Below are 14,310 nucleotides of genomic sequence, written 5' to 3'. Positions count from 1 at the left end.
CTAATGGTATGTACTGCAGTATGCTGAAAGGCACTTTTCAGGCTGAGGTGATGTCGAACAGTGAAAAAATTAAGCCTGTATTCCTTAATCATTATCAAGTTACACTTGTCTGAGCATTAGTCGGTCAGTCAGTCAGTCAGGTCAGTCAGTTAATCAGTCAGTCAGTCAGTCAGTCAGTCAGTCAGTCAGTCAGTCAGTCAGTCAGTCAGTCAGTCAGTCAGTCAGTCAGTCAGTCAGTCAGTCAGTCAGTCAGTCAGTCAGTCAGTCAGTCAGTCAGTCAGTCAGTCAGTCAGTCAGGCAGGCAGGTAGTAGAAAATTCCACTAAACAAATTTTTAGATTTTCATAGCAACTTTTTGGAAGCATTTCAGGTAATACTGAAGGCACTTTTGGGTTTAACCAATACTGTCAAGGCACCATGAATGTAGGGGTTTAAGGGTAATAATTTTGGCCAGAACTTCAGTGCTGGTCACTGTAAAGTGTTAATAATAATAATAATAAAAGCCCAAACCTTCATGATTCCTAATATACAGTACTACCGTACTGTATGATAACTCACAACTGAAACAAGCTACAAAGATAAGACTTGGCTCAATCTGTTCACCATGAACTGGTAAATCCATCAAGGTATAGCGTTTTACTTGTACTCCTCCATATGGACAATGCAGAAGGCTGTTCCAAAAATGACAAGATGATGGAAAACTTTATTTCTACTACATTGTAATTAAGTGCCCATAACTTATGTGCCTTTTGTTGAACAAACACAAACAATGATTTTTCTTATTCTCCATGAACAGACAAATCCAAATTGTGTATTGATTTGAGATTTATCACAGTTCATACCAAAGTGACTAAAATGTGCTTAAATTTTTATATATGTAGCATGCATATTTTTGCCCAATACATTTTAAAAACAACATAAACTTTTGTGAAAGGGGCTGATTTTCACTCAGCTGGTCACATAATTTTGTGTACCAAGTATACTATACAAACTACAACAATTCCTTACTTGGGCACATGTCAGGATGTACACAGACTCCATCCTCTAGTGCATATCCATGACTACAAAAACATCCACTCTCACATGTTGAATTTCTGCAATCTCTGACAACTCCAAAGTCATTACAACTGATGTTCCAACCACACATTTGATATTCCATGCCAGGTGAACAATCTAGAACTAAGTAACAATCACAGAAATAATTAAATGATTCATAATAATCAACTAGTGACCCACTTTAATGTTTGCTTTAAATTTAGCATAATATTTTAGTAACTTTTTAAAACCCCATCCTTTTGTGTCAAAGTACTATAAGTAGGAATCCAGGTGAAAATTTTGCGCACCACCCAAAATTCCACCTTTAAAAATCATCCTAAAGATACCTTACGAGACTAAAATCACCTTTACAGAATAGTACTAGTCCATATAATACATAAAACAGCATTAAAATGCTTACAGGTGGCTGGATACAGAATTTTAAAAATCGCCAAAAACTTGAATTTTAGACTGACTGCCTGACCACATTCGCAAGCCTAGAGGCCAAACGAAACAGTGCACGGTGACCATTTTACGCCACAATAACAAACTCACCAGTGGGATGTGCCTTTCGGGATTCCGACGAGTGTGTGCCCTATGTGCCTTGTCTTTCCTTTTATCTTCAATCAGGCTGCTTGTCTTCTTCTTCATCCAACGAAACCATATCAAGGCATTAATTTTCCGTATCAACACTTTCTTTAAGCAGCATAATAGACGCCACAAGATTATTTAAGGTGCTTAGACTACGCTAGTCTTGCATAGCCAGGCCCTTTTCTTTCTTTTGTGTGGGGCGGGGAAAGAAAAGGGTCTGGTGAACATAGTATAGCATCGTCGTTGGTCTATCCCAAGATTGTGGAGATTCTACTGCGCAGCTTCCGGATTGTTTGTGGGTGCGAATGACGTGTTTTGTTAACCGTTGCATCATTTGCATCCTGTTGCCATAGATATAAAGCATGATCTGCATCATTTGTGTTCTATTACCATAGCTACTGCTTTTTTATCTATGGAAACAGGACGCAAATGGTGCAATGGTTAGCAAAACACATCATTCGCACCCACAAACAATCTGGAAGCTGCGCAGTAGAATCCCCACAATCTCAGGATAGGCCAACGACGATGCTATACTATGTTCACCAGACCTTTTTCTTTCCCGCACCCACACAAAAGAAAGAAAAGGGTCTGGCTACGCGAGACTATAGACTACGCTACTGTACGGAGGCATAGATTATATATTCCTTACTGATATAATGTATGACGGAGGCTACTGTACGGAGGTACCGGTACTAGATAGCTTTCATGATAGGTCACAAGATCATGCCCATTCTTCATTCTACGAATTATCGATCTATCAATTGAAACCACAACCACAATGCCACACCCTTTTTATGCTAGCTGTATTTCAGTTACCACACATCTTCAAGTTGGAAGGCTGACTCGAGATACTCTAATAATTGATCGAAATCACGCCCCTTTTTGGGCAAGTGCACATCTTTGCAGGCTGACTCAAGATACTCTAATACAGCAGTCACCCTAATAGAACAGTCACATGTTTATAGCTAGCTGTATGCCTTAACAAGAAACTAAACAAACTAGTATATTAAAAATTAAAAATTTTAAAATGAAGTAGGAATCCAAGCGATAAAAAGTAGTGAAACAAGAGATGAATGATAGTAGCTATTACAGCATAGCTTGGTGGGAAATCCCTATTTTGGCATTGAACACAAAATAATTGCTATACCATGCCAAAGTAGGGATTTCCCACTGAGCTATGCTGTAATAGCTACCATTGTTCATCTCTTGTTTCACTACTTTTTATCACTTGGATTCCTACTTCAAATATTTTTTAATATAGTATTTTTTAGCATTAGTGATATATTTATGCCCCACCCTCCCCTCAAAATGTCACCTTTACAGGTCATCATAGAAACATCTTACATGTTAAAAATCTTCTTTATGAAAGAGATCTAGTCTAACTAATGTCAAATATACTGTAGTATAAAAAACAATAAAACTATTACACACAAGCATGCTAAAGCCCGTACCTACTGTACCTGCCACAGTAAAAATGTTAGAGGCTAACTGATGCATTGCATAACCACCATTATACTGCCGCAATAACAAATTCCCCAGTGGCATGTACTTTTGGGGTGCCAATGAGTGTCTTCCTTCTGCCTCTTGTTTTTCCTTTTATCTTCAATCAGGCTGGTTGTCATATTCTTCATGCAACAAAACCGTAATATTATTAAAATGTTAATTTTCCATATCAACACTTTCCTTGAGGAGCATACTTACATGCCACAAAATCATTTTAAATGCTTACATTACTATAAGAGGTACAGGACACCCAGTAGATACCTGTAACAAATCCGGGGTCATGCCAAATAATGATCTGGGTTGAATGATAGTAATTGAGCACAAAGACCACACCTCTTAACAAACTATTTACTCAAATATGATGAACCATCTCCTTTATTGGTCCAGCTGTATTTATAATGATAGGATGGCTCACTCGACATGCTCTAATACAGTAATCACCCTAATACAACAATTATGTATAATATTTTAATAGAACAGTCACACGTGTATAATATAGCTAAAAACACTAAACAAGCTACTATATATATTTAAAAATAAAATAGGCAATAAAACAATAGATGAATGATACTGTTACAGCATTGAACAAAATAATTGTTATGACATGTCAATGTAGTGATTTTCCTACTAAGCTATGCTGTAATACCATCATTCATTCCTTGATTCACTACTTTTCACTGCTTGGATCCAATACTTCGTACAGTATAACTCTTGGTCTCATTTGTTCACATTATTTCTGTCATGATGCCATGGCATCATGATGCCATGGCATATATGTAATAAACCAGTAGAACACTGCATGTTTACTGCATGGCAATAAGAAGAAAAGCCCCCAGAAATAGATTTTTGCCATTTAGGATACTCAGTCACAATTAAACATCGCAAATGTGTCATTATGCCACATCTCTTAAAATATTGTATGAAAGCATTTGATTCAATGTCTTACTTGGACACATGTCAGGATGTACACAGACTCCATCCTCTAGTACATATCCATGACTACAGAAACATCCACTCTCACAAGTTGAATTTCTACAATCTCTGACAACTCCAAGTTCATTACAACTGATGTTCCAACCACACATCTGATATTCCATGTCATGTGGACATTCTAAAAAGTCATTCAAAACCATTTCATTATTTTTTCTTACTTTATAAGATAAACTATGCAATGTTGTGGTATAATATTGTTATTAAGCATCTAACTAGTGCAAACTCCTTTCTACTAATACTACAAATACTGAAATTTGATTGGCTGAAAGCATGGTCTCTAAATCTCATAGTGTGACATTCATATCCTATAGAGACCATGTTATGAGGCAATACGAAACATGGCAATGTATGGGCATTTAAATGGATAGTAAGAGTCATACCAAAATTGAGGGAGGTGTAATGCACCTTTTTGTACTAATCAACCCTACATTTCTTGTTTTCAAACAGCTGTCAAGGCACAGTTGTTGTCCAACCCTCAGGCCTGTAGTAGCACCCCTTGCTGCACTTAGGTACCATAACACAGGACTTTCAGGTTTCTAAATTCCATAAACCCTGTGTTTTGAACTCAAACTATTATTCAGTATTATTTTGTGCAAGGATTAAAGCAGTTTAGTATACATCAATTGTGACTAAATCTAAAATACTTTAATTTGGTGCCATACGCAAACAGTATCAAAAGTAAGTGACATTGAAAAGTCTTAAGCAGTTAAATCACAGTAGTACTAGAATATGTCACATAAATATTGACCACAACTGTACATGTTTTAGTGGTACCCATGTTAGGTATCACTTCAGGGAATTAGAAAATCATTGCCTAGAGTGTTGCCACATCAATATAGCATGTTAAATTAAATTCACATGTTACACACCTCTGCCACATGTGGCACTGGTACCATTAAATGTCATATTACTCTGGCAGGTCCTCATGGCATCACCAGCCCGTACTTCATACCCAGTGTTACATATGACAGTACAAGTGTCTTCATAAGAAAGCACTCTGTCATCTCCCAGTGAACAATTGATGACTCCATTTATAGGATCCGGAAGCATTGAACAAGGAACTGAATGAAACGGACTTGAATGAATTACACAGTATAAAACATGTGTACACTTTACCTCTATTACACATGGCCTCAGTTCCATTAAAAATCCCATCACTTTGACAAGTCCTCATGGCATCACCAGTTAGCATATACCCAGTGTCACATGTAGCAATACAAGTATCTTCATAAGAAGGAACTCCATCATCTCCCAGTGAACAATTGATCATTCCATTTATAGGATTAGTGGGCATTGGACAAGTAACTACAAGAATTTTTTTAACTTACAAAGTAACACATTTACATGTTACACACCTCTGCCACATGTAGCACTGGTGCCATTAAACATTCCATTACTCTGACAGATCCTTATGGCATTGCCAGCCTGTATCTCATACCCAGTGTTACAAGTTGTAGTACATGTGTCTTCATAAGAAAGAACTCCATCATCTCCCAGTGAACAATTGATCATTCCATTCATAGGATTAGGGGGCATTTGACAGGTAACTGCATACAAGAAAATGACTCAATTAAAGTGTAATACATTACATTTCACCTCTATTGCACATAACTTCAGTTCCAGTCCATGTACCATTGCCCTGACAGGTCCTAGTGGCACTACCAGTTAGAATATAACCAGTGTCACATGTGTAATCACAAGTTTCTCCATCATAAGCAACACCGTCACCTCTAAATGAACAAGTTAGCATTCCATTGGCAGGGTTGGTGAGGTATGGACAGCCAACTGGAAAGAAAAGTAAATAAAAAGAGTTAAATAATACCTGCATGGCTTACTGAGGCTACTAACTAGTTAATAACCTGTAGTCTTGCCTGTGGTTGTTTACTGCATTAATCAAATGAATATTAGTTAGGCTAAAAACGAAATGACCTTACTACTAACTATAGTTTACTTTCCAGCACAAAACAAGTTTTCCAGCATGGGTAGGATTACAATTGCAGGTAAAGCTTGATGATAGAAAGTACAAATTTCCTAACATCTATTTTTTCAAAAATTTCTAACACAGATCCACAAGGCTTCTATTAAGACCTTGGTAATAAATTTGTGGGTAGTCCGCACCATATAGTCATCAGGTTTCTAAAATTTAATTGAATAGAAACCTTGTCAGAGTATTCTATTAAAATTATTGACAACTGTGCAAATGATAATGCTAACACATACAATACCGTAATTCGCTTTATTTTCATGCAAAAAATTTGTTGTAAAAATTTAATGTAGAAATATTTTCCTGATTTATATGAATGACTGCTCTATTAGAGTAGTTTGATCTTATGTAAAAAAAAAATTTGTGTATGAAATTTTCATACAAGTTTTGCATACAAAAATTATTTTACAATGAAAAAAGCTAATTACAGTACATGCATATAAAGCAATTCTGCATCTCTAACAATAATGACTGAGAGCTGCCATGACACAGGGATCGCCAGCCATAAACTTGTTTTGGAGCTTTATAAAGTACAAAATAGGCTTGCGTCTATTATGCCGGCATAATTTTAATTTTGAGCACTCATAATCTACCAAGTTTGTTAAGACACACAATGGACATGATACATGATAATGGTATGTAAGATGGTTCAAGGCATAAGTGAATGTCCCTTTGAGAATGTCTTTGCCATCAATAATAACATGTCTCCAAGAAACAATGGAGTCTAGTCATCTCAACATTAGGGATGCGGGAATAATGCCTCAGTAATTTTGGGAATAATTATTGGGTTCAAGAATTGAGCATTTTGATGCAGTTTTAGAGTTTAATTGGCATAAAAATAAATAAGATCAAGATATTCTAATAGATCAGTTACTTACTCTAATAGAACAATCGGCACAGCATAGTTCATTACTCCTAATAATAAAACAGTTTTCCTGACAAAATAATACATTTAGAATTAGCAGTTTTGTACAATTTAATTACAAAAGTGAAAAGAAACTTATAATAGATGGGAATAATTTTGAGAATAAATCAAGACACACGGTAGTGTGTCGTGCGGCCCAAGAAGCCGGCGCGTAACACCCGTGAGTATATTGACAGGAAGAAAGAAAACGCAATTTTCGCACCTCCGTAGCTCTGTGCTTCCTTGATGAAACAAGACGATTTTTGCTGTGGACATGCCCTCCAACTGTAGCACTCCACCTTCCAAATTTGAGCGAAATCGCTTCGCGCGTTCCCGAGATATGCGACTTCAAAAATTGGCTCAGTTTCTTCGTTTTTTTTTCTTCTTATTTTTCTTTTTCTTGTCGCACACTTACAAAAACTGCTATAAAACTCGAACGCCATATCCGATTGCCTTGAAATTTGGCACACAGAAGGGGGATATAAAGGCGCATCTCAGTACCAACTTTGGCTGGAATACGATAAACAGGCAAAGAGTTATGAGCGATTATTCACGAAAAATAACACCAATATGTTGTCACGCCTACAGGGTAAACCGCGTATGGGAAGAAGCTGAAAATCGGTGGGTGAATAGGTTAACTATTGAACCTCAAACCTTATGTGGTTTGAAAGAAATCGAGCTAAAAAACAGGAAGATACAACGAAAAAACCAACAGTGTGTAACAATTACGCAATCAAGATTAGCTAATAAAAAAAAAAAACGACTGCTTGCCATGCCTACCAGATAAACCGCTTGGGGTAATGCTTTGAAAATCGTTCAACAGATGGAGCAATCATCTTAGAAAGGATCATCAATGGTGTAGAAGAATCAGACTTAAAGCCACGGAGTTATAACACGAAATCCAACTTGGTGCAGCAAGTGCGAGATCGAGATACTCTAATAGAGCAGTCATCCTAATAGAGCAGTCACCCTGAAGAGAATTCAAGAGATCAGCTAGAAATAAGAAACCTGTGTAGAGATCAGCTACACACAAGTCACCCTGTAGAGAGATCAGCTAGAAGAAGTTACCTTGTAGGGAGTTCATGCAACTATGGAAAGAGATAGTTCAGCTAGAAAAAATCACCTTGTAGAGTTCAGCTACAAAGAAACCACCATGTAGAGAGTTCAGCTACAAACAAATCGCCCTGTGGAGAGATCAATAGAAGAAGTTACCTTGCAGAGAGTTCAGCTACAAAGAAACCATCATGTAGAGAGTTCAGCTACAAACAAATCTCCCTGTAGAGAGATTAGCTAGAAGAAGTTACCTTGCAGAGAGTTCAGCTACAAAGAAACCATCATATAGAGAGTTCAGCTACAAACAAATCTCCCTGTAGAGAGATCAGCTAGAAGAAGTTACCTTGTAGAGAGTTCAGCTTCAAACAAATCACCCTGTAGAAAGATCAGCTAGAAGAGGTCACCTTGTAGAGAGTTCAGTTACAAAGAAACCACCATGTAGAGAGCTCAGCTACAAACTAGTTACCTTGTAGAGACATCAGCTAGAAGACGTTACCTTGTAGAGAGTTCAGCTACAAAGAAACCATTCTTTAAAGAGCTCAGCTGCAAACAAATCACCTATACAGAATTCAGCTACAAATAAATCACCCTGTAGAAAGATGAGCTAGAAAAAGTTACCTTGTAGAGAGTTCAGTTACAAAGAAACCACCATGTAGAGAATTCAGCTACAAACTAGTGACCCTGTAAAGGCATCAGCTAGAAGAAGTTACCTTGAGAGAGTTCAGCTACAAAGAAACCATTATTTAAAGAGCTCAGCTGCAAACAAATCACCTATACAGAATTCAGCTACAAACAAATCACCATGTAGAGAGATCAGCTAGAAGAAGTTATCTTGTAGATAGTTCAGTTACAAGCAAATCACCCTGTAGAGAGATCAGCTAGAAGAAGTTAACTTGTAGAGAGTTCAGCTACAAAGAAACCATCATTTAGAGAATTCAGCTTCAAACAAATCACCTGTAGAGAGTTCAGCTACAAACAAATCTCCCTGTAGAGAGATCAGCTAGAAGAAGTTACCTTGTAGAGAGTTCAGCTACAAACAAATCACCCTGTGTTAGATCAGCTAGAAGAAGTCACCTTGTAGAAAGTTCAGTTACAAAGAAACCACCATGTAGAGAGTTCAGCTACAAACTAGTCACCTTGTAGAGACATCAGCTAGAAAAGTTACCTTGTAGAGAGATCAGCTACAAACAAACCATTCTGTTTAGAGCTCAGCTGCAAACAAATCACCTGTACGGAATTCAGCTACAAACAAATCACCCTGTAGAGAGGTCAGCTAGAAGAAATTACCTTGTACATAGTTCAGCTACAAAGAAACCACCAAGTAGAGAGTTCAGCTGCAAAGAAATCACCCTGTAGAAAATTCAGCCACAAACAAATTGCCCTGTAGAAAGATCAGTTAGAAGAAGTTACCTTTTAGAGAGTTCACCTACGAAACCATTCTGTAAAGAGCTCAGCTGCAAACAAATCACCTGTACAGAATTCAGCTACGAACAAATCACCCTGTAGAGAGATCAACTAGAAGAAGTTACCTTGTACATAGTTCAGCTACAAACAAATCACCCTGTAGAGAGATCAGCTAGAAGAAGTTACCTTGTACATAGTTCAGCTACAAACAAATCTCCCTGTAGAGAGATCAGCTAGAAGAAATTACCTTGTAAAGAGTTCAGCTACAAAGATACCATTCTGTAAAGAGCTCAGCTGCAAACAAATCACCTGTACAGAATTCAGCTACAAACAAATCACCCTGTAGAGAGATCAGCTAGAAGAAATTACCTTGTAGATAGTTCAGCTACAAACAAATCACCCTGTAGAAAGATCAGTTAGAAGAAGTTACTTTGTAGAGAGTTCAGCTACAAAGAAACCATTTTGTAAAGAGCTCAGCTGCAAACAAATCACCTGTACTACAGAATTCAGCTACGAACAAATCACCCTGTAGAGAGATCAGCTAGAAGAAGTTACCTTGTAGATAGTTCAGCTACAAACAAATCTCCCTGTAGAGAGATCAGCTAGAAGAAATTACCTTGTAGAGAGTTCAGCTGCAAAGAAATCACCACTGCCCAAATTTCAAGGCAATAGCTCTTTCCAATCTGAAGTTATCAATTGTCAAAGTTGGCAAATTGAATGTGTGTGGAAGGCCCCTTTTCGCAAATCCGGTCACATATGTATTATATATATAATTTGTACATTTACTGATAAAATATTTAAAGTACATCTACTTCATCTTTTCTTCTTCCTGTAGTAAAGAAAAAAAAACATAGGTCAAAAAAGTCTCAAAGCTGGCCATAGGCCGGCTTTGGGGTATACAAATACAAAAAGAAATGAAATGTAACCCAAAACAGCCAAGCTGTAAAAAAGTGTGCGGCCCTCAGAAAGGCTATGGTGAAAAAAGATGTGAAATCCAAGGTGGCGGCCAAGAAATGGCTGTGATGGTAGGTTAATGGTAAAAATTTTAATAACGACAATTCAGGTGAATTTTTGTGCCGCTTCACAAAATTTACCTGAATTGTCATTATTAAAATTTTTACCATTAACCTACCATCACAGCCATTTCTTGGCCGCCACCTTGGATTTCACATCTTTTTTCACCATAGCCTTTCTGAGGGCCGCACACTTTTTTACAGCTTGGCTGTTTTGGATTAGATAGTACATTTCAGGAATAATAGAAGCATAATGAAAACTCTCTTGGAGAAATTTGGAATAGAATAATGATGAAAAACTTGAGCATAATTCATACAAGCCTACTCAATACCAGGAAATATAGCTTTTCTCAAATAGTGGTCAATGATTGGAACAGCCATTGTACAGTCACCCAATGTTTTTTCGAGCTAAATTTAAATAGTCTCCCAATATTATTTGGTAGCATAATAATTGTACGTAATCTCTGCCACTTAATTGTAAGTACAGGTAAATTGTATACAGTACCAAAATTCCTTACTTGGACATGTGTCAGGATGTGCACAGACTCCATCCTCTAGTACAGATCCATTACTACAGAAACATCCACTCTCACAAGTTGAATTTCTACAATCTCTGACAACTCCAAGCTCATTACAACTGACGTTCCAACCACACATCTGATATTCCAAGCCATCTGAACAGACTGAAACCAGTGAACAGTTACAAACATGAACTCATTAACAGTTGGTTACTTTTCTTAATGTGCATACAGTTTACAATGTAACTCTACTGTATGTTGTAGGAATATAACTGCCACTGATTCTTGTTAACTAATAGCAAAATATTTTATTATTGCATAATGGCTAGAACTTATTAGCCTACACCAATTGTGAGTTTTAGAACAATGTTCAAGCACAGAATGATGCAAGCTCTTCTTTATTGTATATAAATGCAAAACTTTGTGCTACACATTGATATGAAGCAATATCATTCCCATCAAACCAACCACACTCAAGTTGAAAACTTCACTTAATAATGTCATGCAAAGCTAACAATGGATTTTCACACTGTAAGACAAATGTATACCAGGTTTACAATACCATTAAAAGTATAATAGCATAACCAACCAGACATTACCAGGGGCGGATCCAGACTTATGGAAAGGGGGGGTCAAAATGAACTCTGAGACACTACATTGTCTGGTTTGGTAAGGTGAGACCAAAAAAAAAAGGTCTCAGCAAGCTGAAAATAGCTGCCCACCTCACCAACTATGTATTTATCACTGATAAAGTACATAAAAATCCTTACATAGCTCACTACTGCTTTATTAGAGTGACTGCTCTATTAGAGTATCTCTATCTTGGTATACTAAAAATTTTTGGAGGGGGGTCAAGAGCCCCCTTTGACCCCCCTGTATCTGCCCCTGGACATTACTACACTCAAGGATTATTTGTTTTGCGAGTATAAGCTTGGACAGATTGACTGCAGACACAAAGAAGACAAAACATCAACAAGATAATTTATGAAATACTGTAATTATTGTTCCTTGCATAATCATTACAATGACTGGATGACCATACTTTAATCACAAAAAGAATAACTACCATAATCCAACAGCTGAATGTGTTACTGTATAATACTCTCAATAGCAGCTTGATGTATTATATTGATATACGTCAAGCGATTAGCCAATAGAATTAGTATTACACTTGTTTGTCAAGGTCTCTTGACAAAAATCTATAATACTAATTTGATTGGCTAGAATAGTGTGGTGTGTTTCTATTAGAAGTAAATGTCTGACTTGACAACTATTGTTACCATAGTGATAGATGCCCCAAGGTATAACACAATATGGTTGCTTAGCAACGGTTGCTAGGTAACCGTTGCTAAGTGTGATTGGTCTTTTGCAGTGGTAATTTTTGAATTTCTGTTGCCTAGTAACAGTTGCTATGGTTGTCGGATTAATTTGCAATAGGACGGATGGCTGTGGTATTCGGGATTAATAGTTCTCGCATTGTAAACAGGAAGGAAATAGTGCTCGGCTTCGCCTCGCACTATTTTACTCCTTCCTGTTTACAATGCTCGCACTATTAATCCCGAATACCACAGCCATCCATCCTATTACATATACTAATTTGCTTTATTTTTGTGCAAAAAAATGTGATAAAAATATTTTCGTATGATTTACGTGAATGACTGCTCTATTAAAGTAGTTCGATCTCGTGTAAAAAGTTTCGTGTAAGAAATTTTTGTACAAGTTTTGCATATGAAAATTTGGAAAAAAGCAAATTATGATATCTATATAGAGCACAGCTCAAAGGAAAACTGATAATTAAACATATGTGACTGAATTTGACAAAACCCGGCTTCGACGCACAAAGCTTTGTTAGGAGATATGGCGATTTAAATAATCATTGTGTAATAACTTCCCACTGCTTACAGCTGTGTAAACACAATTTGCACCGAGTATGCATCTATTTACTAGCTATCACTGAGTAGGTGTATACATTTCTGATATCCAAAATTAGCCCTGTTTTGGGTAGCTTTTCTCGAGCGGGTAATAATATCACAGGTGGAAGTAATAGGGTGGGAGGGTGGGGGGCAGTGGGTGGGCTTAATATAGGGGTATAAAATGAAGCAAGAAGACGATTGGTATCCAGAGGCCAAGTTTGGGCTCTCCATGGCCCTCCATGGCCCTCAAATCACTCCAAATTGACTGAGAACACTATTGGCGAGCTTTCTGTGAAGTCCCAGCTCACTACACGCCATTATCACAAAGCCATGGCCATTCAATGGCACCAATCGCCCACTCGTGGCTTTGACAGGGTCGGAAGAAAGCTGCCACAGAAACCAGACTTGCCAGTCCTGAAGGAAGTACAGTGTGGAATATGATAGTGTATCAGGCCAGCAATCCATTTCTGGCAAAAACGTAAGTTTGATTTTGTGTGTGTGGAAGTCACATATGTAGCTGATGGGCCATCAAAACATGGCTGGTGATCCAGGTACCCTCAAAGTTGCCCTTAAATGTAAACATTGCGGTTGAGTGCATGCCGATGTATGTTGTTAGTAATAGTTGTAACCCACCCATGAAGTTTGTATCTGATTTGTAAACACGACACCCGAGGGCCGCAGGCGAGGGTGGAGTATCTGATTTGTAAACACGACACCCAAGGGTCGCAGGCCTGAGGGTGGAGTGTTTACAAATCAGATACAAACTGAATGGGTGTGTTTTAACTGATTCGTGGTATGGGGAGTGTGCAGATCAAAGGCTCCCATTTGTAACATGGAAGGAGCAAGAATGCAAGGCTACCGCTGAGCACTGTGTACAAGGAACGATTTTACTCACTAATTACTGTCTTGATGATTAGTTAATTCGTTGTAGCTAGTTTATTCATTGGTAGCGTGTTTGTCATGCATGAGTGCGAGGTGCCATCATCGATGCCAACCACTCCAGCCATTGTACAGCTTCCACATCATTTAGACGGGTGTAGCTAAAGTATTTGATATCCATTGTTGAGTGGTGCAGCGCTATAATAGTCTTGGTTAGCTTAATTTATTGGTGAACGAGCGTGTGGTAGATTACCGGGCTCAGCCCAGCGGTTTTCCAGATTCTGATGGTTGATGACAGAAATGAGTAGTGGTAGTTGACCCTGGTAGAAATAAGGATGAATCTTTGATTGTGGCCACGTGTATATAATTGTGGAGGATGGGTGAAGATATGGTAAAAGTCAATTGAAACTGCATTATGTAGCATTTTGTAGAACATAGTAACTTTAACATAATTTCTCCTGTCCTAGTGTTAGCTCCAATTTATTAAGTAAAGCTGTCACACTGGTGTTTAGCTACCACCA

At 37.7% G+C, this 14,310-nt stretch overlaps 1 protein-coding gene across 1 annotated transcript in view; it reads right to left on the bottom strand.

Annotated features, from left to right (window-relative positions):
- LOC136254960 (sushi, von Willebrand factor type A, EGF and pentraxin domain-containing protein 1-like) overlaps window positions 1–14,310 on the bottom strand; it is a 73,072-nt gene that overhangs the window by 46,201 nt on the left and 12,561 nt on the right. The window contains exons 8-14 of the mRNA XM_066047680.1: window positions 10,998–11,162; window positions 5,718–5,906; window positions 5,477–5,668; window positions 5,238–5,426; window positions 4,991–5,182; window positions 4,075–4,239; window positions 1,008–1,178 (exon numbers count right to left, since the gene is read on the bottom strand). Of these exons, the coding sequence (XP_065903752.1) occupies window positions 1,008–1,178; window positions 4,075–4,239; window positions 4,991–5,182; window positions 5,238–5,426; window positions 5,477–5,668; window positions 5,718–5,906; window positions 10,998–11,162 (1,263 nt within the window). The remainder of the gene's footprint in view (window positions 1–1,007; window positions 1,179–4,074; window positions 4,240–4,990; window positions 5,183–5,237; window positions 5,427–5,476; window positions 5,669–5,717; window positions 5,907–10,997; window positions 11,163–14,310) is intronic.

The sequence above is a fragment of the Dysidea avara genome, chromosome 5, assembly GCF_963678975.1.
Source record: "Dysidea avara chromosome 5, odDysAvar1.4, whole genome shotgun sequence".
Classification (NCBI taxonomy): Eukaryota; Metazoa; Porifera; class Demospongiae; order Dictyoceratida; family Dysideidae; genus Dysidea; species Dysidea avara.
This window is presented reverse-complemented; position numbering and strand designations above follow the sequence as displayed.